This window comes from Cherax quadricarinatus, chromosome 11, assembly GCF_038502225.1.
Source record: "Cherax quadricarinatus isolate ZL_2023a chromosome 11, ASM3850222v1, whole genome shotgun sequence".
Classification (NCBI taxonomy): Eukaryota; Metazoa; Arthropoda; class Malacostraca; order Decapoda; family Parastacidae; genus Cherax; species Cherax quadricarinatus.
In genome coordinates this window covers 46,415,788-46,441,113 of record NC_091302.1, presented here as the reverse complement: position 1 = coordinate 46,441,113, position 25,326 = coordinate 46,415,788, and the positions used below count along the sequence as shown (strand labels likewise).

General features: G+C 39.5%; 1 protein-coding gene across 2 annotated transcripts in view; it reads right to left on the bottom strand.

Moving 5' to 3' along the window:
- Positions 1 to 25,326, bottom strand: part of LOC128700111 (prolyl endopeptidase) — a 112,132-nt gene that overhangs the window by 78,811 nt on the left and 7,995 nt on the right. For both annotated transcript variants that reach the window (XM_070084088.1, XM_070084087.1), the window contains exons 3-6: positions 22,405 to 22,628; positions 15,002 to 15,179; positions 14,588 to 14,680; positions 8,564 to 8,706 (exon numbers count right to left, since the gene is read on the bottom strand). In XM_070084088.1, the coding sequence (XP_069940189.1) occupies positions 8,564 to 8,706; positions 14,588 to 14,680; positions 15,002 to 15,179; positions 22,405 to 22,628 (638 nt within the window). The remainder of the gene's footprint in view (positions 1 to 8,563; positions 8,707 to 14,587; positions 14,681 to 15,001; positions 15,180 to 22,404; positions 22,629 to 25,326) is intronic.

The window sequence follows — 25,326 nt, the reverse complement described above, 5'->3', positions numbered from 1 at the left end:
AAACATTTCCGCAACTTTGAGCTCAATTTCAAGGTACTTTTCATCGTGAAAGCAATCAAAATCATATCTATTTCTGTAATATATCTTCCATTCTATCAAATGTGATCAAAAAAACGAGAATACAACTATAAAAACCAAATGAAAACATACCGCTAAGGGGAGGCTAATGGCTAAGAAGTGAACTCTAATTATGGTCCGATTTCTTTCATTTTTGGTGTACGTTAAGAAGCATCTTTCCATCATATATTGCCCAAGTTTCAGTAAGATAGCCCAACAAACAACTGAGAGAAAAAAATAATAATTTTAATAATAATAATATCTTCATTTACTACAAGTACATGTACGTACATGGTATACAGGCCTAGCTGACATCAATGACATACGTACTACTACAGTGGTACCCTGGGTTTCGGCGATAATTCGTTCCAGAAGGCTGTTTGAGTGCCGTTACCAAACGAATTTGTTCCCATAAGGAGTAATACAAATTAGATTAGTTCGTTTCAGACCCCCAAAAATACACTTACCAAAGCACTTACAATAATACACTTAAAAATTGTTCGCGTTGAGAGCTGTACGAAACTCGGGGTACAGCTGTACACCTACCATCCGACTTACGACATGCTTGACATACGACCTCGACTTACAAGCATGTTTTGTATGCCAAATTTCTGGGAAATAAACAACTGTTTGTGTTGTACAGTGTTTATCCTAAACCTTACAGTATAAAATACAGTATTAACAGCATAAAAAGTAAAGTAAAAAGTGAAATACCCAAATAAAACAATAAAATAAAATCATTACAAAACTGTGATGTTGATATTCAGTTGTAAGGTTCGACTTGTGTCCATTTTGACTTACGACCAGTTGGTCAGAACCAAGCTTGGTCGTAAGTTGGATGGTACTTGTATGTATATAAAAAGCCCCCTTGTTATGCTAAGCATTTCAGGCAAATTAGGCCAGTGTCCCAGGATAAGACCCACACCAGTCCACTAACACCCGGGTACCCATTTACTGATGGGTGAACATAGACAACAGGTGTAAAGAAACACGCCCAATGTTTCTACCCTGGCTGGGAATCAAATATTTACTAAAAATCATATTTTTATTTTACTACAAGTACATGTACAGGTCTCCCTCAACATTCGCGAGGGTTAGGGAATCAAGAGCCTCGCGAATGTTGAAAAACCGTGAATGTTTGGTGCCCCAATGTATTGTAGGGAAATATATTACAATACTGCTTCCTTAACTTGTTGAACCATGAATAATCATAAAATACATGAAAATGTCGTAAATTGTACTAAATATATACATGTTATGCTTTAATAACGTACGTTATTTAATAACATGTATGTTAATAACATGTATGTTATTAAATACCACAGACTCCACCACTGCCTCCACCAATGCCTCCACCACTGCGAGTCCCTACTACCCTCCCTCCGACCCCCGCAACTGGCAGCCAGCCCTCCCACCACTCAGTGTGGTGAGTGTTTTGTTTGTTCATTATTTGCTATTAAACTACAGAATAAATAATGTAAACCCATTCATGACTGCATATTGGAATGGCTATTAGGAAAGGTATTAGACGGTGACATCATGTGTTTACTCTTGAACACAGCAAAGAATCGAACATTTCTGCTATTGCTAATAATAACAATAGTAATAATAATAATAATAATAATAATAATAATAATAATAGTGTGGACCAGGTGTTTGCAGTGAAACATATAAGTGAACAGTATTTAGATAAGGCTAAAGAGGTCTTTGTGGCATTTATGGATTTGGAAAAGGCGTATGACAGGGTGGATAGGGGGGCAATGTGGCAGATGTTGCAGGTGTATGGTGTAGGAGGTAGGTTACTGAAAGCAGTGAAGAGTTTTTACGAGGATAGTGAGGCTCAAGTTAGAGTATGTAGGAAAGAGGGAAATTATTTCCCAGTAAAAGTAGGCCTTAGACAAGGATGTGTGATGTCACCGTGGTTGTTTAATATATTTATAGATGGGGTTGTAAGAGAAGTAAATGCGAGGGTCTTGGCAAGAGGCGTGGAGTTAAAAGATAAAGAATCACACATAAAGTGGGAGTTGTCACAGTTGCTCTTTGCTGATGACACTGTGCTCTTGGGAGATTCTGAAGAGAAGTTGCAGAGATTGGTGGATGAATTTGGTAGGGTGTGCAAAAGAAGAAAATTGAAAGTGAATACAGGAAAGAGTAAGGTTATGAGGATAACAAAAAGATTAGGTGATGAAAGATTGGATATCAGATTGGAGGGAGAGAGTATGGAGGAGGTGAATGTATTCAGATATTTGGGAGTGGACGTGTCAGCGGATGGGTCTATGAAAGACGAGGTGAATCATAGAATTGATGAGGGGAAAAGGGTGAGTGGTGCACTTAGGAGTCTGTGGAGACAAAGAACTTTGTCCTTGGAGGCAAAGAGGGGAATGTATGAGAGTATAGTTTTACCAACGCTCTTATATGGGTGTGAAGCATGGGTGATGAATGTTGCAGCGAGGAGAAGGCTGGAGGCAGTGGAGATGTCATGTCTGAGAGCAATGTGTGGTGTGAATATAATGCAGAGAATTCGTAGTTTGGAAGTTAGGAGGAGGTGCGGGATTACCAAAACTGTTGTCCAGAGGGCTGAGGAAGGGTTGTTGAGGTGGTTCGGACATGTGGAGAGAATGGAGCGAAACAGAATAACTTCAAGAGTGTATCAGTCTGTAGTGGAAGGAAGGTGGGGTAGAGGTCGGCCTAGGAAAGGTTGGAGGGAGGGGGTAAAGGAGGTTTTGTGTGCGAGGGGCTTGGACTTCCAGCAGGCATGCGTGAGCGTGTTTGATAGGAGTGAATAGAGACAAATGGTTTTTAATACTTGGCATGCTATTGGAGTGTAAGCAGGGTAACATTTATGAAGGGGTTCAGGGAAACCGGCAGGCCGGACTTGAGTCCGGAAGATGGGAAGTACAGTGCCTGCACTCTGAAGGAGGGGTGTTAATGTTGCAGTTTAAAAACTGTAGTGTAAAGCACCCTTCTGGCAAGACAGTGATGGAGTGAATGATGGTGAAAGTTTTTCTTTTTCGGGCCACCCTGCCTTGGTGGGAATCGGCCAGTGTGATAATAAAAAAAAAAAATAATAATAATAATAATAATAATAATAATAATAATAATAAATACGATATAATTGAAGAAGGAAATTGTACAAAAATACGAGGGAGTGGTTGACACATTGTCAGTGTGACTTTGTTTATGCTGGAGTGAACATTAGTCTCCCTGCTCTTCCAAACATTTCACAATAATTCAGCTGTATGAGAAGTTTTTACAAAGTAGAAGTGATGCAAGGAGGGAAGAGTATATGGAGAAAAAGAGAGAAGTTAAGAGAGTGGTGAAGCAATGTAAAAAGAGAGCAAATGAGAGAGTGGGTGAGATGTTATCAACAAATTTTGTTGAAAATAAGAAAAAGTTTTGGAGTGAGATTAACAAGTTAAGAAAGCCTAGAGAACAAATGGATTTGTCAGTTAAAAATAGGAGAGGAGAGTTATTAAATGGAGAGTTAGAGGTATTGGGAAGATGGAAGGAATATTTTGAGGAATTGTTAAATGTTGATGAAGATAGGGAAGCTGTGATTTCGTGTATAGGGCAAGGAGGAATAACATCTTGTAGGAGTGAGGAAGAGCCAGTTGTGAGTGTGGGGGAAGTTCGTGAGGCAGTAGGTAAAATGAAAGGGGGTAAGGCAGCCGGGATTGATGGGATAAAGATAGAAATGTTAAAAGCAGGTGGGGATATAGTTTTGGAGTGGTTGGTGCAATTATTTAATAAATGTATGGAAGAGGGTAAGGTACCTAGGGATTGGCAGAGAGCATGCATAGTTCCTTTGTATAAAGGCAAAGGGGATAAAAGAGAGTGCAAAAATTATAGGGGGATAAGTCTGTTGAGTGTACCTGGTAAAGTGTATGGTAGAGTTATAATTGAAAGAATTAAGAGTAAGACGGAGAATAGGATAGCAGATGAACAAGGAGGCTTTAGGAAAGGTAGGGGGTGTGTGGACCAGGTGTTTACAGTGAAACATATAAGTGAACAGTATTTAGATAAGGCTAAAGAGGTCTTTGTGGCATTTATGGATTTGGAAAAGGCGTATGACAGGGTGGATAGGGGGGCAATGTGGCAGATGTTGCAAGTGTATGGTGTAGGAGGTAGGTTACTGAAAGCAGTGAAGAGTTTTTACGAGGATAGTGAGGCTCAAGTTAGAGTATGTAGGAAAGAGGGAAATTTTTTCCCAGTAAAAGTAGGCCTTAGACAAGGATGTGTGATGTCACCGTGGTTGTTTAATATATTTATAGATGGGGTTGTAAGAGAAGTAAATGCGAGGGTCTTGGCAAGAGGCGTGGAGTTAAAAGATAAAGAATCACACACAAAGTGGGAGTTGTCACAGCTGCTCTTTGCTGATGACACTGTGCTCTTGGGAGATTCTGAAGAGAAGTTGCAGAGATTGGTGGATGAATTTGGTAGGGTGTGCAAAAGAAGAAAATTAAAGGTGAATACAGGAAAGAGTAAGGTTATGAGGATAACAAAAAGATTAGGTGATGAAAGATTGAATATCAGATTGGAGGGAGAGAGTATGGAGGAGGTGAACGTATTCAGATATTTGGGAGTGGACGTGTCAGCGGATGGGTCTATGAAAGATGAGGTGAATCATAGAATTGATGAGGGAAAAAGAGTGCGTGGTGCACTTAGGAGTCTGTGGAGACAAAGAACTTTGTCCTTGGAGGCAAAGAGGGGAATGTATGAGAGTATAGTTTTACCAACGCTCTTATATGGGTGTGAAGCGTGGGTGATGAATGTTGCAGCGAGGAGAAGGCTGGAGGCAGTGGAGATGTCATGTCTGAGGGCAATGTGTGGTGTGAATATAATGCAGAGAATTCGTAGTTTGGAAGTTAGGAGGAGGTGCGGGATTACCAAAACTGTTGTCCAGAGGGCTGAGGAAGGGTTGTTGAGGTGGTTCGGACATGTAGAGAGAATGGAGCGAAACAGAATGACTTCAAGAGTGTATCAGTCTGTAGTGGAAGGAAGGCGGGGTAGGGGTCGGCCTAGGAAGGGTTGGAGGGAGGGGGTAAAGGAGGTTTTGTGTGCGAGGGGCTTGGACTTCCAGCAGGCATGCGTGAGCGTGTTTGATAGGAGTGAATGGAGACAAATGGTTTTTAATACTTGACGTGCTGTTGGAGTGTGAGCAAAGTAACATTTATGAAGGGATTCAGGGAAACCGGCAGGCCGGACTTGAGTCCTGGAGATGGGAAGTACAGTGCCTGCACTCTGAAGGAGGGGTGTTAATGTTGCAGTTTAAAAACTGTAGTGTAAAGCACCCTTCTGGCAAGACAGTGATGGAGTGAATGATGGTGAAAGTTTTTCTTTTTCGGGCCACCCTGCCTTGGTGGGAATCGGCCGGTGTGATAATAAAATAATAAAAATGTTATAAATAATAATAGTACATGTTATTATTAATTTTTTTTTTTTCAACAAGTCGGTCGTCTCCCACCGAAGCAGGGTGACCCAAAAAAGAAAGAAAATAACATGTATTATTATTAACATGTACATGTATGTATTTAATAACATATGTTATAAATAATAATAGTACATATTATTAATAACATGTATTATTATTAACATGTATGTTATTAAATACCATTGCCTCAATCACTGCCTCTACCACTCCAGTCACACTCAATCTACAAGCACCAAACACAATGAATTATTGTGAAATGTTTGGAAGAGCAGGGAGACTAATGTTCACTCCAGCATAAACAAAGTCACACTGACGATGTGTCAACCACTCCCTCGTATTTTTGTACAATTTCCTTCTTCAATTATATCATATTTATTATTATTATTATTATTATTACTATTGTTATTATTAGCTGTAGCAGAAATGTTTAATTCTTTGCAGTGTTCAAGAGTAAATGCATGATGTCACCGTCTAATACCTTTCCTAATAGCCATTCCAATATGCAGTCATGAATGGGTTTCCATTATTTATACTGTAGTTTAATAGCACATAATGAACAAACAAAATACTCACGACACTGAGTGGTGGGAGGGCTGGCTGCCAGTTGCGGGGGTCGGAGGGAGGGTAGTAGGGACTCGCAGGTGGCGGGAAACTTAAATATGATTTGGCGGCTGGGAATTTGGCGGCTGGGAATTTGGTGGCTGGGAATTTGGCGGTTGGGAATTCGCGAATGTGTGAAGCCCGTGAAAGTTGAAAACATGAATGTTGAGGGAGACCTGTACATGGTATACAGGCCTAGCTGACATCAATGACATACTACTATATAGAAAGCCCCTTATTATGCTCAGCATTTCGGGCAAATTAGGTCAGTGTCCCAGGATGCAACCCACACCAGTCGACTAACACCCAGGTACCCATTTTACTGATGGGTGAACATAGGCAACAGGTGGAAAGAAACACACCCAATGTTTCTACTCTGGCTGGGAATCAAACCCAGACCCTTACCATGTGAAGCGAGAGCTTTAGCCACCAGAGCCCAAGCCAGGTACTAGAAATCAGCCACTTGGACTTTTTTGGGTTATCCTAGGTTCTCTACACATATGCTGCTATGTATGATAATCAATGTAGAGAAAATAGCTTTCTTGTTTCAGTTTTATGGTGCAGTATAAGTGCATATCACAGTAAGCCATGCGCTATACTCCATTTTCTCTAATATAAGCCCCGAAGACAGGGTTAGGAGAATGGTAGTTGCATCCCATATCCTCTTCATACCTCTGTCGAACTGCTCAGTATTATGCCAAATATTATTAATTCTGGAATATTTAACATGTTTTTATGTTATTTATATTGTTTACTATGTCATATTAGATCAATTGTGATAGGCAAATAAGCCATAGTGTTGATATTAGCATAATAATAAAAGCATATTCCCTACATCATGAGATGAGCTTATGGCAACCGACAGTGGCTTCAAAGCCACCTTATCTTTTAAGGAAATGTACTGTGTATGTGCTTTACACAACGAGAAACATTACTTTTATTTGTTGGAACCATGGCTAGGGCTAAAAGCAAGCAGGTTATAACAATAAATGGAGAAAAAGAAATTGGAATGACTTATGCAGCAAGTAGCACCACCAAACAGTACCAGCAGGTTGGTATGGCAACCCTGGAAATTTGAAATTATGCTAGCCGAAATTATTGCAGAATAACTGACGGAACCAGATGTCTGACTGCTGGATTTGTGATGGCGGACCTGTACCACTCCCTGCTAACAAACATCTTCAAGCAAGAAATTTTAAGGTATGACAAAATTCTTCTTTGTCACTATTATAGACGAGAGAACCGCACAGAGAACTGTGTGATGGCGTCACATGATAAAAGGTTTGAGTCAAGTTGGTTGACAAAACACATGACTCAACGTCATCTACTATGATGTCAGCTACATAACCATCTCTGAAGGCTTCTACATTAACAAGCATGAGAAAGAATTTAAGATAGGGTAAAACTCTTTCTTGTTAATATTTTAAGCATATTTTATACTAACAAGATTGGCAATTAAATTTACAATAGAGTATTAGCCATCTCCATTTTCTCTGGACAAACTCCATGCGTATTTCCTTTGGAAGGAACAGAGAATAAACTGGGTCAAACACAAGCATCGAACACGTGCTTCTCACGGCCTTATCAAGTAAGTTTACTTAGTAAGACTTTATTTAGGATTTAGGTATATAACACATTTCTAGATCAATAAGCAACAATATACACAATGTATTTTGTCAAATTCTTCACTATTTGTGATGAAATAAACATTTAAATAAAAAAATTGTTTGGATTTTTGGTGGTGTCAAGAACCAAACCCTAATTTTTTTCCCCACAAAATATATGTATTTCATAGCAAGAAATTACATAAAGCACAAATTTCTGGAACATAACTCAATGTTATGCAATGTGTCCCTATACATTCATTTTATGCATGTGTGGCTAATTCATATTTATTTGATACAGATTGGTCAAGAAAAGTAGTTTTACAAATAAATTTTTTTAAAGCAGAATTTTTTTATAAAATGCACTGACAATTTGTACTATCACTTTATGCATATGTGGACAGTTAATATTTGCTTGGTAAACATGGGCTAAGAAAGAATCATTTGCATACAGAATGAAGGGGAGTACAATAGTTCTAATATAGTATACCAATAATCTGCTGGCCACATAACCAGGAAAACAGGGTGTTGTGCCTATGGTCATGACAAGCCAGCTCCAAAGGACTCAAAACAACAAAGTGCATCCAGATGGATTATGAGAAATATCTATGACAAAATCCAGATGCTCAAAGGTATTTAATAAAAAAAAAATGTCATGCCACCTTATCCACTGCATCTATATTTGCTTGTCTTGATAAAGTGGGACATGCAAATATTTTAGTTTCACGCATATATTTTAGTTTCTAATTAATCATCATTATCATCTACAGATCAAAATGTCTGCATGGCCCCATGTGATAAAATATAATATGTGGATAAAATCATGATTTAATTCAAAAGTACATATCTGAACAAACAAGTCAAAACTTACATGCGCCATTTTGGGTGTTCGGGGAACTCTACAACCAGTACATCTTCACTCTGTGGTGTACCAACACGATGATAAAACAACTTTTGATTTTCACTACTCACAGTCTCTGTCCCATCTGCAACACCTTCATGGTCAATGTATCTCTGAAAACAAAAATATACTGTGAATATACAATACAATAACTTAGAAAGTGGCTTTAAATATTGTGATTTTCTTGCAATACGAGTCAAGACAAGCAATCAAAAATTCTGATAACACTCAAAAATCTTGATATTACACAAAGTAAATTCCCTCAAAAGTAAATAGCACATGAAATTTTGGGTATAACACTTCATACATTTTTTCAGTCTATTAAGATATCTTGGTGGCACAGCTTCCCCGTTCGTGCCAAGCAAGAACAAGCCATGTCCACTAGACAACATTTTTCTCTAATTTTTTCCAAAATACACGTACTATTTTAAAATGCTTAATTTATATAAAACCCCTGTGTAAAATAATCATTAAGCATTAATAGTCAGTGCAAATCAATATTAAGCCTCCACAAAAGTTCAGCACATTACACTGTAACTTAAAATAATGAATCCTAACTAGTCATAAGTTGGCCTGTGATACTCCAATACTGAAACTATGTACTGTGCCAAAACAAAAGCATTCACACTGCTAAACTCACAAACTAGTATTTAGCCACTTAGCCATAATACCAACTTACCTCATAATTTGTAATATTTTAAAGTTAAGAATTAATCTAAGTCTGCCCGAAATGCCTAGCCATGCTAGGTGTTCTAGTGTTCTATTATTTTACTACATGTAAACCACACAATAACCAAATTCTGTAAACTCAGCATTGTAATCCTTATAGAGAATAAACTTTGAATTTGAATTTGTATTTCTACAACTGTTGAGCATGCTAAAGACTAATAAGTGTAAAAATGTTTTAAATGAAAAAAGTTGTGTGGTGGAGGTACGGTATGTATCATCAATGAGGCACAGGTATGACACAAGCTGACTGCTTAAATTCATTATTTAACCCTTTCAGGGTCCATGCTGTAGATCTATGCCATGAGCTCAGCTCACTCTGATAAGCTGTGAGCAGTAAATTTGGGCCTAGATATGAGAGAATACATCTATGTGGTATGTGTGCACCACATATAACAAATCCTGCAGCACACAGTGCATAATGAGAAAAAAAAAACGAGACCATAATTTTCGGTTAAAACAGCAACTTTGCATTTTTCTTATGTTTTTTATAGTTGTATATGCGATTTCTTGGTCTCATTTAATACAATGAAAGATATATTACAGAACTAGATATGATTTTGATTGGCTTTAGTACTGGAAATGGCTTGAAACTGAGCTCAAAGTAGAGGAAATGTTAAATTTTTGCCGATGTTCAAGAGTAAACAAATGACCTCACACATCTAATACACACCAGCTGGTGGGTCTAATATACGTACACAAATGTGATGATATTTATACAATTATTACAATATCGCATAACAGTAAATCTTCTATTTTTTGGTTTGAATAAAAATTCATTACATGAATAAAAAATCAAAATGGAATTCATTTGTAAAGCCTCAAAACATAACTAATGAACAGAGGAAATGTTAGTTTAGTGCCAGGAATGCCTGTATTGTTTATTCTGGACCCTATTTTGAAATTGGAATAATTTGAACTTTTCGCTAAATTGGCTAAATCACAATTTTCTGATCACTTTATTTTGTAGTTGAAACAGTTGCCATGGCGATTTCTTGTGCTCAATCGATAGAATAGAAGTAATACTAGTGAAATAGTTAAGAATTTGGTCAATGGAATAATGTAATTGGCCTAAAATGGGAGTAAGTCGGCAAAATCGCTGATGTGTAAACATCGCTGACACATCAAAATTCACGAGAGCATAATTTTGTAAATTTTCCATCAAATTTCGTACTTTTTGTTTTATTACCTTCAGAAAAAGATTCTCTACCGTTTCATAAGAAAAAATAACAATTTTTTTTTTTTAAATTCTTGGACTCTGGTGCACACTTTGAAATTTGGCCTCTGGACCCTGAAAGGGTTAAGTACAGCCTCTCCTTACTTAGCGACGAGCTCATCGTATGCCAAAATTATTGGAAGGCGAATTAATTTTCCCCATAAGAAATAATGGAAATCAAATTAATCCATGCAAGACACCCAAAAGTACTATGAAAAAAAAAACTTTATCACATGAAATATTAAGTTTAATGCACACAAACTGAAGAAGACATGCATAGTTTGTAGTACTCTACTAACAATAGAATACATGACACTTACCTTTAATGAAGATCTGGTGATGATTGATGGGATGGGAGGAGGGGAGAGTGTCAAAGTTGTTAATGTTTATAAGGGGAATTCCCTTCCATTAGGACTTGAGGTAGCAAGTCCTTTTCCGGGGTTACTTCCCTTCCTCTTTTAATGCCACTAGGACCAAACTGGCAGCCTCACGATGCCTAATCACACTATGTATGCCACTATGATTCTTAAATCTTTCAAACCAACCTTTGCTGGCTTTAAATTCACTCACATTACCACTAGTTGCAGGCATTTTTTCAATTAACTCCTCATGCAACTTCCTAGCCTTTTCACATATGATCACTTGAGAGATGCTATCTCCTGCTATCTGTTTTTCATTTATCCACACCAATAACAGTCTCTCAACATCTTCTAACACTTGCGATCTCTGTTTCGAAAACAGACATGCACCTTTTGCAAGAACAGCTTCCTTGATTGCCGTTTTCCTGGTCACTATAGTAACAATGGTTGATTGGGGTTTTGTATACAACCTGGCCAGCTCCGACACACGCACTCCACTTTCGTACTTTGCAATTATCTCTTTCTTCATTTCAATAGTCATTAGCACCCTTTTTCGCGAAGGGTTGGCACTAGAAGCTTTCTTGGGGCCCATGGTGACTTATTTTGCAAAAACAAGCACCAAAAACACTGTGATAATATGAAATGTACCGAATGTATGCTTAGATGCGAGCATACTGGCTGGCTTGTAAACACTGGCACGCACGGGGCAGTTCAGGCCACATGTGGACGCGTCCCGGACGAATCGCGTGTGGTGGGTTTTTTAACGAGTGGCGAGGCAAAATTTTTGCGTTAAAATGTATCGTATACTGGATTTAAAGTATACCGATGCCATCGTATACTGGGGGTCCACTGTACACTACTGTATTAACATTTAAAAATATACCAGAAATGTTATAAATGGTACAAACATGACATTAAAACAATATCAAAGATAGTTGACACAAACCCACTACCATTATAGTATGCTCCTTGCTTTGAGACGAATTCATTTACCGATGTGGTCTTAGGAACGGAACTCCATCGTTAGGTGAGGAGAGGCTGTATTACTTTATCTTTCTTTGATATTACTTTTTCAAATGCATTCACCTTTAATATACTGGTATGTTGCTTGTTTGGTATAGGTGTGGATTGTTCCCAGTTGTTGGGTATAACTTGAAAAGGAACTGAATGTAATCGAGTATAGTGACTACATTTAATTCAGCCCAGTCAGCCCACATTAACCCTCTCTACATACTTCAAATGCATCAAGTAACAACTAATAGGATGTAAAGAGTTATAATGTAGTAATTTTTACCTAGTCTAATATTAAAAAACTGCTTGGAAAGTTTAGAAGTACTATTCTGGAACATAACCTGGCTTACATTAATGTTCTTCACTTCACATAAAGCAATTTTACATAACTTACCAATTTTCAGGTTCCAGGAAAGTAGCCCACTTTATGAGATGGTTTACTGTATACAGTTTAGATAATCTCAACACAAAACAATATTTCTATTATAACTAATGGGGTGAAGTGGGGCAGTTATGAGTCCCATTACTAACTCAAAAGATTTGGGCATGTGAGGCTGATGGTCATGTTGGAAATGCAGCCTCTCCTCACTTAGAGATGTACTCATTTACTGATGACTCGGACTGACGACGGGCTCTCTGACCAGTATGGATATCTAAATAATGTATATCAGAGCTCATTTCCTCTATTCTGTTTATTATAATACATAGTACACTGCTGTATAAACATTTAAAAATATACCAGAAATGTTATAAATGGTGCAAAGGTGACATTAAAACAATATCAAAGATGGCTGACACAAACCCACTACCATTACAGTATGCTCCTCAATTAGCGACTAAATCGTTTACCGATGTGGTCCTAGGAATGGAACTCTGTCGTTCAGTGAGGGGAGGCTGTATATGCAATATAACTATTTTGAACTGTAGTGTAGGTGCACCTCTGGCAAGACAGTGATAAAGTTGGTGATGATGAGGGTGTTTCTTCTTTTTTTGTGTCACCCTGCCTTAGTGGAAAACAGCCAATGTGTTGCTAAAAATATAAGATAAATAACTATTGAATAGGATGTAGTGGAGGGAAAGTGGACTAGGGGTCGCCTTAGGAAAGGCTGGAGGGAGGAGGGTAAAGATGGTCTCATGTGCGAGGAGCTTAGGCATCCAGTAAGCATGTGTGAGTGCGCTAGATAGGAGTGAGTGGAGGCAAATGGTTTTCATGACATGACATGCTGCTGGAGTGGGTAACATTTATGAAGGGATTCAGGAAAAAGTCAAACAGACTTGAGCCCTGGATGTGGGAAGTACAGTGCCTGCATTCTGAAGGATTGGTGAGGATATCTGCAGTCCTGAACTGTAGTACTGGTGCCACCTCTAGCAAGATGGTGATGGAGTGGGTGATGGTTAAAGTTTCTCCTTTTTCGGGTCACCCTGCCTTGTCGGGAGACAGGCCATGTATTAAAAAAAAAAAAAATGAATGATCTAGTATTATGGAAAGAATATAGGACCAAATTTAAGGAAAAACTATCTGAGCTGTCGAGTCGCTTGTTCATTGCCCCAAACATCAGTGTGTCGAAAAGCCCAGCAAAAAATTACTTTTATTTACTGTACTAGAAATGCAACAAAGCTGTATGCAAAAGATGTGATGAGGGCAATCGACTTTCTAGATACCTTGTAATACACTCTGAGAGTCCAAAATAACTATGAATGATGAGGTTGCAATCTGTATGAAAGCAGTGAGAGTTGCATTTAACCCTGCTGTAAAACCACTGGCCAATTCTAGCAAATGGCTTTGGATTATTCTTTCAAGAAAACAAGTTGCATACCCAAAACCACTGATTTAGAGCCATCAGTCTACACTGAAATTAGAAGTATTCACGAGTGAGCATTAAGTTGTAGAAGGCAACTGAGCTAATGCACATAGAAGTGGGGAGAAGCAAACATGTATTGTCAGAACCTCTCAAGGAGGGAGACGAAAAGATGCAGGGTGAACATAAAGAGGGGGTAAATGAAGGGAACCCAAATTAGCCCTAACATCAACTGTGCATGAAAGGATCACAAAGATCATAGAGACAGGCTTAATAACAAAGGCAATGGGCATTGCACTGATCTTGCAAAAACAAGATATTGCCTCTGCATACAGGCTCTTGACCAGGGAAGATCAAAAAGCTCTGATATACAAATGTAATCCAAAATCATATTATTATAATCATGGGGAAGACCATGATCATAAATGGGATCAACTGTAGAAAGAGTAGTGGGGGAGGCTGAAGAATATAGTTGGTCACCATAGTCTAATTTAGATGAGATAAGAGCTACATGAAATGAAAGGATTTGTCAATCAGCTTACCAAGAAAAATAGGCTAGAGTACTGGAACAGTACCCATCACATAAAGGAAGACATTAATCCAGCTTTAAGGGACTCTGCTTGACCACTGGTCATACACAACATGCATGCACACACAATCAATCCTCATGAAGATACCTTCAGGCATTACAAAAGTACCATAGACAACATTACTGCCAATTAAAAATAAATACTGACAAAAGAAAGGTGATGAGAATAATTAGAAATACAAACAAAGACAGACAAGAGGTCAGAATGGAAGGAAAGAAAAGTGTGTGTAGGTAGTGGAGGTACTTCAAAAAAGATGCCTCAGTGGGAGAAGACTGTAGTGTTAAAAAACAAACCCCATAAAATATCCCCTTGTGGTCATGGGTCCAAGTCAGACTGGAGAACTTGACCTTCTCAAGAACCTCTGGGAAGTCCTCTCCTGATGATACCTGCAAAACAAGACAGGCATTCTCAGTTTCTGAAAATTCTGAATTCCAATCAGAGATACTCTTTAAAACAAGTAGCATTCTCCTCAAAACCCATCTGTACAATTATTCATCAATAAAGTTTATATAAATACGGCAAGAGTTCAAAGTATGTAGGTTTTTCCTTTAGTTTCAGAGTAAACAATACTTTCTAGCTTGCCTAATTCAAAAGCGATATGAGCCCTAGATATCATATAAAGTTTCTACAAGTTGACTGGAATAACAGCAGAAAATTATGTAAAAAAAAAAAATCAACCATAAAATAAACCATAATAATATCCCTACCTTCTTAAATTGTACAGTTATCCAGTCAGAGCCACTGCTGCTTAGACCATAGGCATAAATTTCACCATCTTCACTAAAGGCAGAACCTGATATAGCTATAGTGCCATCTTCTGACAGCTTGTTTGGGTCAAGAAATACCTTAGCTTCTCCCTCTAGTGTGTCTTGAACATACATCACACTGAAATACAAAAAATATTAATTAATAAACCGAGGCAGCAGCATCCTGTATAGTCTGGCTGAATATATATCTTTGGTTAGGCTTCATTTAGATTATGTTGCACAGTTCTAGTCACCGTATTACAGAATGGATACAGTAAATGCACTGGAAAACATACAAAGGAGGATGAGAAAGTTGATCCCATGTATTTAGAAATCTTCCCTATAAGGACAGACTGAGGGCCCTGAATCTGAACTCTAGAAAGGCATAGAATTAGGGGGGATATGATTGATATTAGCAGTTTGGAGGGATATGTTGTGTATCTTTATATGTATATGCTTCCAAACTGTTGTGTTCTGAGCACCTCTGCAAAAACAGTGATTATGTGTGAGTGAGGTGAAAGTGTTGAATGATGATGAAAGTATTTTCTTTTTGGGTCACCCTGCCTCAGTGGGAGATGGCCGACTTGTTGAAAAAAAAAAAATGATTGAGGTGCATAAATGGAAAACAGGAATTAATAAAGGGGATGTAAATAGCATGCTAAAAATATCTAGCCGAGACAGGACTCACAGCAATGGCTTTAACCCTTAACCCATAAACGGTCCAAACGTATATACAGTGGACCCTCAACCAGTGATATTAATCCGTTCCTGAGAGCTCATCGTTAATCAAAATAATCGTTAGTCAAGTTAATTTTCCCCATAAGAAATAATGGAAATCAAATTAATCCGTGCAAGACACCCCAAAGTATTGAAAAAAAAATTTTTTACCACATGAAATATTAATTTTAATACACACAAACTGAAGAAGACATGCACAGTTACATGACACTTACCTTTATTGAAGATCTGGTGATGATTGATGGGATGGGAGGAGGGGAGACCGTTGATCTTGTTAGTGTTTAGAAGGGGAATCCCCTTCCATTAGCACTTGAGGTAGAAAGTCTTTTTCTGGGGTTACTTCCCTTGTTCTTTTAATGCCACTAGGACCAGCTTCAGAGTCACTGGACTTCTGTCGCACAACATATCTGTCCACAGAGGCCTGTACCTCTCGTTCCTTTATCCTAAAGTGTTTCACAACATTGTCAGTGTAATAGTCACCAGCACGGCTTGCAATAGCTGTGTGAGGGTGATTTTCATCAAAAAAAGGTTTGCACTTTAAGCCACATTGCACACATTTCCTTAATCTTTGAAGTAGGCAACTTCTTCAATTTCTCTCTCCCCTCCTCCGAAGCAGTTTCCTCAGGTCTGGCCTCTTGCTGTTGAAGATGATCTAGCAGCTCATCAGTGGTTAGTTCTTCATTGTCCTCCTCCACCAACTCTTCCACATCCTCCCCACTAACCTCACCAATATGAGCACTAGTTCCAGGCATTTTTTCCTGTTCACCTGGGTGTTAGTCAACTGTTGTGGGTCGCATCCTGGGGGACAAGATTAGTTAGACAGTCCTTGATGATGCACTGACTTTCTTGGGTTATCCTGGGTGGCTAACCCTCCGGGGTTAATCGTTTCTCGGTAATTGTTTCACGTTAAGCCACATCAACAACACTCTCTCCACATCTTCGAGTAATACAGCTGATGGTGGTGCAGCAACAACAACAGCTGACTGTGGTGCAGCAGCAGCTGCACCTTTGGCAAGAACAGCTTCCTTGATTGCCGTTTTCTTACCCACAATAGTAGCGATGGTTGATTGGGGTTTATTATACAACCTGACCAGCTCAGACACGCACACTCCACTTTCATACTTAGCAATGATCTCTTTCTTCATCTCCATAGTAATTCTCACCCTTTTTGCTGTAGGGTTGGCACTAGAAGCTTTCTTGGGGCCCATGGTGACTTATTTTGCAGGTGCAATCACTTCAAAGGCTGTGATAATATGAAATGTTCCAGTTGTTGTATGTTTGGAAGCGACCGCGGTGGCTGGCTGGCTTGTAAACACTGGCACCAAGGGACAAGTGAGGCGCGCTCAGGCCAAAGTGGACGCGTATGGTACGGACCGAATAGCGCTTGTCGGGTTTTTAAGCGCTAGTTGAGGCAAAATTTTTGCGTTAAAAAATCGCTAGTCAGATTTATCGTTAATCGATGCCATCGCTGGTTGAGGGTCCACTGTATACGTTTTTACCGCTAGTGCCCCAAACGTATATATACGTTTTGTGTGTCCTACATTTAACATTGCCACGATAAGCCTGAGTCACCTAGACATGTGAGAATGGGTGTGAGCACTCACTGTGCACCATATTAAAATAATTGGGGATGCCTGGGTACCATATGCTCTTTTTTCCTATTAAAAGTCAACAATGTTTTTTTTCTCAAAAAAGTTGGGGCAGTACGGTAGTGAACATATATATACGTTTGGACTGTTTACGGGTTAAACTGTCCAAATGTAGATATACGTTTGCCTGCGCAGCACTCCGAATATTTTGAAAAATAAAAAAATAGTTTTTTGTTTTTAAATTGAAGAGCGCATTTTTATAAATGGTATAGGATGAAAAAAAAATTTAGGGTCAGTACTTACCGAGATATAAGCCCGCGAAGTTGGTGCTAAATGATGAGGTGTCGGCAACATGGAGCACTGCCGCTTGCAGAAATAATAAACATTTATCATTTTTTTCCAATTCTTTTCTATTTTTTGTTGTTATCATGTTATGATAATAATATTTTGTTGTAGATTTTTTGATTTCATAGCCAATTCTTGTTGAGACAAATGTCTGGTACTGAATTAGTAATCATACTGTCACAAACACACATGTTCACACTGATAAATGAATTTCTACACCTGGTTCAATCACATACTATTGTTTACATATATATACAAGGTATTTACACATCCCATTTATGTTTCTAGAAGTCCACCACTGTATGGTACTCCAAGAAGCATGGATTCATACAGAATGCCACCCAATATTGCTGACACATGTATCGTGTGTCTTTTCGCACTCAGGGTCACTGTTTAGTGTAAGCACACACAACACACTTTTTCTGAGAGTACTTCTTCTTTGGAATAGATGGTAATGGCACCAGGCAGTGACAGTTAGGGATTATTTGGTCAGGCACTTCCCCCTCTTCTTGTGGAGTGACAGGTCGCTGTGGAGTGACAGGTATAGGTGTGGTACCATACTTTTCGCTATCTGCTTCATGACATTGAGGGTGTATTCTGCATATCGTTGTTGCTTCCCAGTCTTTATTTCATACATGTTGAAGGCATTGAGCATTGCAATGGCTACAAGGTGGAAAAAAACTTTTATATACCACTTACGACTCCTACGCACACAGTCAACAAACTCTATCATCATGTCACACTTGTCGACTAGTCACATATTGTTCATATAGTCGATGACAGCAGCTGGCTTTACAACAGGTTCAGTGTTGAACCTGCTCAGTCTATTTGTTTGTACCATCTTGTTTCTGTGGATGGTTGACAGCAATGTCACATCCCGTTTGTCATGCCACGTCAGTGCCATGATGTTATTGGCATGAAACGCTTCTACCAGACTTCCTCCAGTGAACCTTGGCATGTGTTTTCTACTTCTCACTGTTCCACATACGTATATCAGTATTGTTCACACGTAGGAAATCTGAGCATAGGGCTTGTATACCAGTTGTCTGTGAACAATGTATGACCTTTGCCAAGGTATGGCCCCATCATCTTGTGAACAACATCCCCAGAAATGCCCAACATGTGCCTGGTATCGCCAAGTGTATTTTTCCCTGTGTAGATAATGACATCCAACACAAGACCAGTCTCACAGTCACACATAACAGAGTTTTATACCAAAGTGATTACGTTTGCTTGGTATATATTGTTTGAATGACAGTAGTCCCTTGAACAGAACCAAGGACTCGTCAACAACAAAGTTCTTGAACGGATAAAAGTAGGCAATGAATTTTTGCTTCAGATACATAAACAATTCCCAGACTCTGTATAAGAGGTCATTTCTGTTTGGCGTATTCCTGTCTGAGAAGTGCAACATTCATAGCAACAGAGTGAATCTGTTGCCGGGAAGGAGGTCACAGAAGACTGGAGTACTGACGAAGTGGTCTGTGGACCAGTAGTGTGCTATATTGTTCTTATACCTGTGTGGCATAAGCATGACAGTGCCAAGGAATAAATGCATTTCAGCCAGTTGTATCTTTCCACCTGCGCAGCTGTGAAGACTCTGAAACATCTGTGTGGTCCATTGTATACTGGTAGCACATGTTGGTCTGGGTAACAATTAGGTTCATCATTCGTTCATCAAAGTATAGTTGAAAATAGTCTAACTCTGTAGACTCATTTGTGATGGGACAGTGTGGCATTATGCCACTTCTGCTGGCATCAAAACTGAAAGGATGTGGCACAAATGGTGTACTTTCTGTCCAGTTCCATTTGCGATCAGATGGTGTACGGTGGACCAGTGGCATGGGGCATGGGGGAGCAGGAGTGGAGGCAGCACATGGTTGAGAGGGTGCCAGGCAGTCCTTTGTCTGCCCACCCACTGCACCACGAGGTCCAGGCACCATGCCACCCCCCTCTTCCTCCATCCCAGCATATTCACCTTCATTATTACTATCACTATCAGTGGCTGGGGTTTCGGATCGTGACCTCATACGACCCATGCCACTGACTACATGTGGCACACTGCCTGAACGTAGGTTACAACGCCTAAAAGTACGTTTCACTGGGGAATATTGATAATCACTTTCACTCGACGAATCATCTATCGGCATAAAATCGATTTCATCATCGTCACTTATATCACTTTCACTATCGTCATCGCCAAAATGCATGGAAAATTATAATTTCCTCTTGTTGAGTTGCCTTTGGGAAGTAACACTAGCAACCCCAGAGGTGCTGGGCTGAGGGTATGTTGTGGCCACACTGGCCACCTCAGAAATGCTGGGCTGAGGGTCTGGTATGGCCACACTGTCCACACTGGCCACCCCAGAGGTCATGGCCTGAGGGTCTATTGTGGCCACACTGGCCACCTCAGAAGTGCTGGGCTGAGAGTCTGGTATGGCCACACTGTCCACACTATACACACTGGCCACCCCAGAGGTCATGGCCTGAGGGTCATCTGGGTTATCAACAAAAGTTTCACTAATTCCTTGATCTTTAGTGGCTATATCGGAGTCAAAACCACTAAACTCGCATTCTGTATCACTTTCTGAGAATAGTAGAGTGTTAATATGACGAGGCGTCAGTGAATAACGGGGGTTTGCCATGATGTTGACCCAAGATGGAGCTGAAACTAACTGGTGTTACCACGTGGTACCCCAGCGTCCCCGATTTTTTCATAGTGCACACATTGAGTGTGCACATCCATTCTCTCATGTCTAGGCGACTCAGGCCTATCGCGCCAATTTTGAAGGAATGAAAAATAAAACACTGATCTACGTTCAGAGCCCACTGCACGTGGGCTCCAAACGTATATCAACATGTCGACAGTTTAAGGGTTAAGTTGGAAAAATTCAGATTCAGGAAGGATGTAGGAAAGCACTGGTTTGGTAATAGAGTTGTGGATGAGTGGAACAACTCCTGAGTACTGTCATAGAAGCTAAGACATTGTGTAGTTTTAAAAACAGGTTAGATAAATACACCTACCATCCGACTCACGACCTGCTCGACATACGACCACTCGACTTACAATCATGTTTTTTATGCCAAATTTCTGTGAAATAAACAACTGTTTTTGTTGTACACAGTGTTTATCCTAAACCATGGGGTATAAAATACAGTACTAACAGCATAAAAAGTAAAAAACATGAAGTACCAAAATAAAATAAAATAACTGCAAAAGTGTGATGTTGATACTCAGTAGTAAGGTTCGACTTGTGTCCATTTTGACCTACGACTGGTTGGTCGGAACCAAGCTTGGTTGTAAGTTGGATGGTACCTACATGAGTGGATGTGGGTGGGTGTGAGTTGGACCTAACTAGCTTGTGCTACTAGGTCAGATGCCGTGCTCCTTCCTTAAGTGAATGTGATCTAACCTGACTAGGTTAAGGAACTGGCTTAAGCCGGTGGGAGAATTGGACCTGCCTCACATGAGCCAGTAAGCCTGCTGCAGTGTTCCTTCTTTCTTATGTTCTTATGTAATCAAAGATTACACCATAGAATAGACATCAAAAAATGTCACTTCATGCAAAAATATAAATTATTATTCTTCCTTCTTTCAACAAACTGGCCGCATTCCACCGAAGCAGGGTGGCCCAAAATGTAAAAAACAAGTTTTTTTTTTTAACTTTAGTAATGTATACAGGAGAATGGGTTACTAGTCCTTTGCTCCCAGTATTTTAGTCGCCTCGGAGGAAAAATTCTGTTCCAGTTTCCCATGGAGAAAAATATAAATTATTTATAGTAAAAAAAGTGTTATAATATTAAGTACACACTGCCAGATGTATTTTTTTTTTTCAACAAATCAGCCATCTCCCACCTAGTCAGGGTGACCCAAAAAGAAAGAAAATCCCCAAAACAAAAATACTCTCATCATTCAACACTTTCACCTCACTCATACATAATCACTGTTTTTGCAGAGGTGCCCAGATACAACATTTTAGAAGCATATATAAAGATACAATACAAAAAGTGACCTGAAATAATATAATAAACTCCCTATAGAATATAATATCAGGGCCCAAATTATATATATACCATCCAATCACACATCCCTCCAAACTGCCAATATCCCAAACCCTTCCTTTAAAGTGCAGGAATTGTACTTCCCATTTCCAGAACTGGCTATGTAAAAATAAATGCTTTCCCTGAATCCATTCACTCAAAATTACCCTGCTCACACTCCAACAGCTCGTTAGGTCCCAAAAACCATTCGTCTCCATTCATTCCTATCTAACACGCTTGTGCACGCTTGCTGAAAGTCCAAGCCCCTCGCCCACAAAACCTCCTTTAGATGTATATGTTACTGAAATACTAACTTATACTCCTTAAATCCATTCATCAGTAAATGAACAAGGACAGTAAAGTCAACCAAACTGTCCTAAGAACAGAATGAAAATAATTCTGGTTATAGAGCTTCATAGAGATGAAAAATATAACAGGCTATCAAATGGAAATGGAATGTAGACAAAAAAGCAATGGAGAGTTAGCTCTTTTATAAGCAGGCAAGACAAAAAAAAGTCTCCTACCAACATCCTACTTCATCTCCTGCCAACACACAAAATATAATTCACAAATGCTGTACATAGAAATGTAAGTCATTGTCACAATTTTAAAATCTAACAAAGAAGGACTATTACTGCAGTAAAGGCTTACCTTTGGTTTTGCAAACCAGTATTCATGAAAAAGAAATATCTATTTCCTCTGCGGAATGGGCAAGAGTATTTCGGGTAGTCCCACAGTTCTGTTAGCTTTGATTTAATCCTCTCCCGGTCATGGCATTTCTCTAGGTATGGCAGTGTTATGGCATTTTGAGCATCCACAAATGCCTTGGTTTCCTCAGAGTCTGGATCTTCTAGCCATCGGTATGGATCTGGTATCTAATGTTAAAAAGACAAAGAACTTGATAGGATATAAAACCAAGATATACCTCTAATAATTTATTCTTTACTGATCCTTTTCGAGTTTGTACATATCATGCTGTTTACTTTAAAAACTTATATTTAGAGCCGGCAAATCTATTGATGTAATGTAGCATTAACACCCATTATCTACAATTACATTATTATTCTATTCACATTTTCAACTTAAGTACACCTACCATCCGACTTACGACCGTGTTTTTTATGCCAAATTTTTGGGAAATAAACAACTATTTGTGTTGTACACAGTGTTTATCCTAAACCTTACAGTATAAAATACAGTACTAACAACATAAAAAGTAAAGTAAAACTTGAAATACCAAAATAAAACAATAAAATAAAGTCATTACAAAAATGTTTTGTTGATATTCAGTAGTAAAGTTCAACTTACGACCATTTCGACTTACGACCGGTTTCTTGGAACCGAACTCGGTCGTAAGTCGGATGGTAGGTGTATTTCATTCTTAACCCTTTGACTGTTTCAGTCATATGTACACAGTAGACCCTCGGTTAACACCTCCATCAGACAGTGACAAAATCGGACAACACCTCTCTTTGGCGCAAAAAAAATTGGCTCGGATAACACCTAAAAACTCGGTTAGCACCATTCAACCCGAATATGTCGGCATGGCTCCCTGATGGGGCCCGGCCACTCAGCCCGTGTACCCGCCAGTGTGCTGTTGTTTTCAAGCCACTGAGGACGGTTCCACATGTACCTGCAATACATTTTGTATTATTCCAGTGTTCTTAGTGCTTGTAACGGTTAAATAAGCCACCATGGGCCCCAAGAAAGCTTCTAGTGCCAACCCTGATTTAAAAAAAGGAGATAATAGAAAAGTACAAGAGTGGAGTGCGTATCTCGGAGTTGGAAAAGTTATACAATAAACCCCATTCAACCATCAGTACTATCTTGTGCAACAAAAAGACAATCAAGGAAGCTGTTGTTGCAAAAGGTGCAAGTGTGCCTACAAAACAGAGATCGCAAATACTCGAAGATGTGGAGAGACTGTTGTTGGTGTGGATAAACGAGAAACAATTATCAGGAGATAGTATTTCTCAGGCAATAATATGTGAAAAGGCAAGGCAGTTGCATGACAATTTAATTCAAATTCAAATTCAAAGTTTATTCTCTATAAAGATTACAATGTTGAATTTACAGAATTTGGTTGCTGTGTGGTTTACATGTAGTTAAATAATAATTACAGAGTGTACCACTAGAACGCCTAGCATGGCTAGGCATTTCGGGCAGACTTAGTTTAATTCTTTATTTTAAAATATTACAAATTATGAGGTAAGTTGGTATTATGGCTAAGTGACTAAATACTAGTTTGTGAGTTTAGCAATGTGAATGCTTTTGTTTTGGCTTCTGCTGATGAGTTTAAGGCCAGCAAAGGCTGATTTGAGAGATGTAAGAATCATAGTGGCATACACAGTGTGATAAGGCATGGCGAGTGTGGCGGCCTCCTGCCAAACTAGCGGTTAAATTGTTAACCTGCCAGCTGGCAGTACCAAGGGTATGTCACCAAGCCCAATGTGGGGACTGCTGAGCCGGCCTTAGAAGCAGTATTTACCAGAACACCTTACGGTATACATCTACTGGCAGTAGAGAATATTCTCCTGACCATCTTATGGTATATATCTACTGGCTTCTACTGGCTTTAGAAGAAGCGCTCACCGCAGCTCACTGAGTCTGATGGCCTCAGTTACTTGACGGCCGCATTCAGTGAACTCGCAACATAGTGTGTTCTGCAAGCAGTATTCACCAGACCACCTTACGGTGTATATCAGCTGGTCTTAGAGGCAGTAGACAGTACTCACCAGACCACCTTACGGTGTACATCTACTGGCCTTAGAGAGTATTTACAAGACTACCTCAAGGAGTACAATTGTAGGTGATGTCTACGGACTCACCACCGACTCTAGTCAACTGCGGGCCAAGTCATGCTGACGCTGTTGTATAGTGTCATGTGACAGCTGACCTCTGAAGAAAAAAAAACGCTAAGCAGGTAGTGTGTTATAACAGAGATAAGTGTCGTGTGACACAGTAGAGCAAGTGTGTGTGACGCAGAGATAAGGGTGTCGTGTGACACAGAGTAGGTGTGTGTGATGCAGAGACAAGGGTGTCATGTGACACGGTAGAGAGAGTGTCGTGTGACACAGATAAGGGTGTCGTGTGACACAGAAGGAGCATCACAACACTGACAGGAGTGTCGTTTGACACGGAGAGAAGGAGCGTCATGACACAGACAAGGGTGTCGTGTGACACAGTAGAGTGTTATAATACTGAAACTCCATGTAAATAGTGTAGAATGACTGAGTGTGACACGGTAGTGTCAGGAACATTGTACCCTGTGTGGTAGGGTGAACTGTCGTGTAACCCAGCTTGTGTTGAAATGTCAGATGCCATGAAGAAACGGAAATACAGAGACTGAGTGTTATGACAAAGGGATAAGGATGTCGTGTGACACGGTAGAGAAGGCATGTATGACGCAGAGATAAGGGTATCGCGTGATACGGTAGAGCAGGAGTGTCGTGTGACACAGAGAAAAGGGTGTCAGGTGACACAGTAGAGAAGGAGCGTCATTACACAGAGACAAGGATGTCTTGTGACACGGAGTTGTAGGTGTCATGATACTAGGATAGGTAGTGTCGTGAG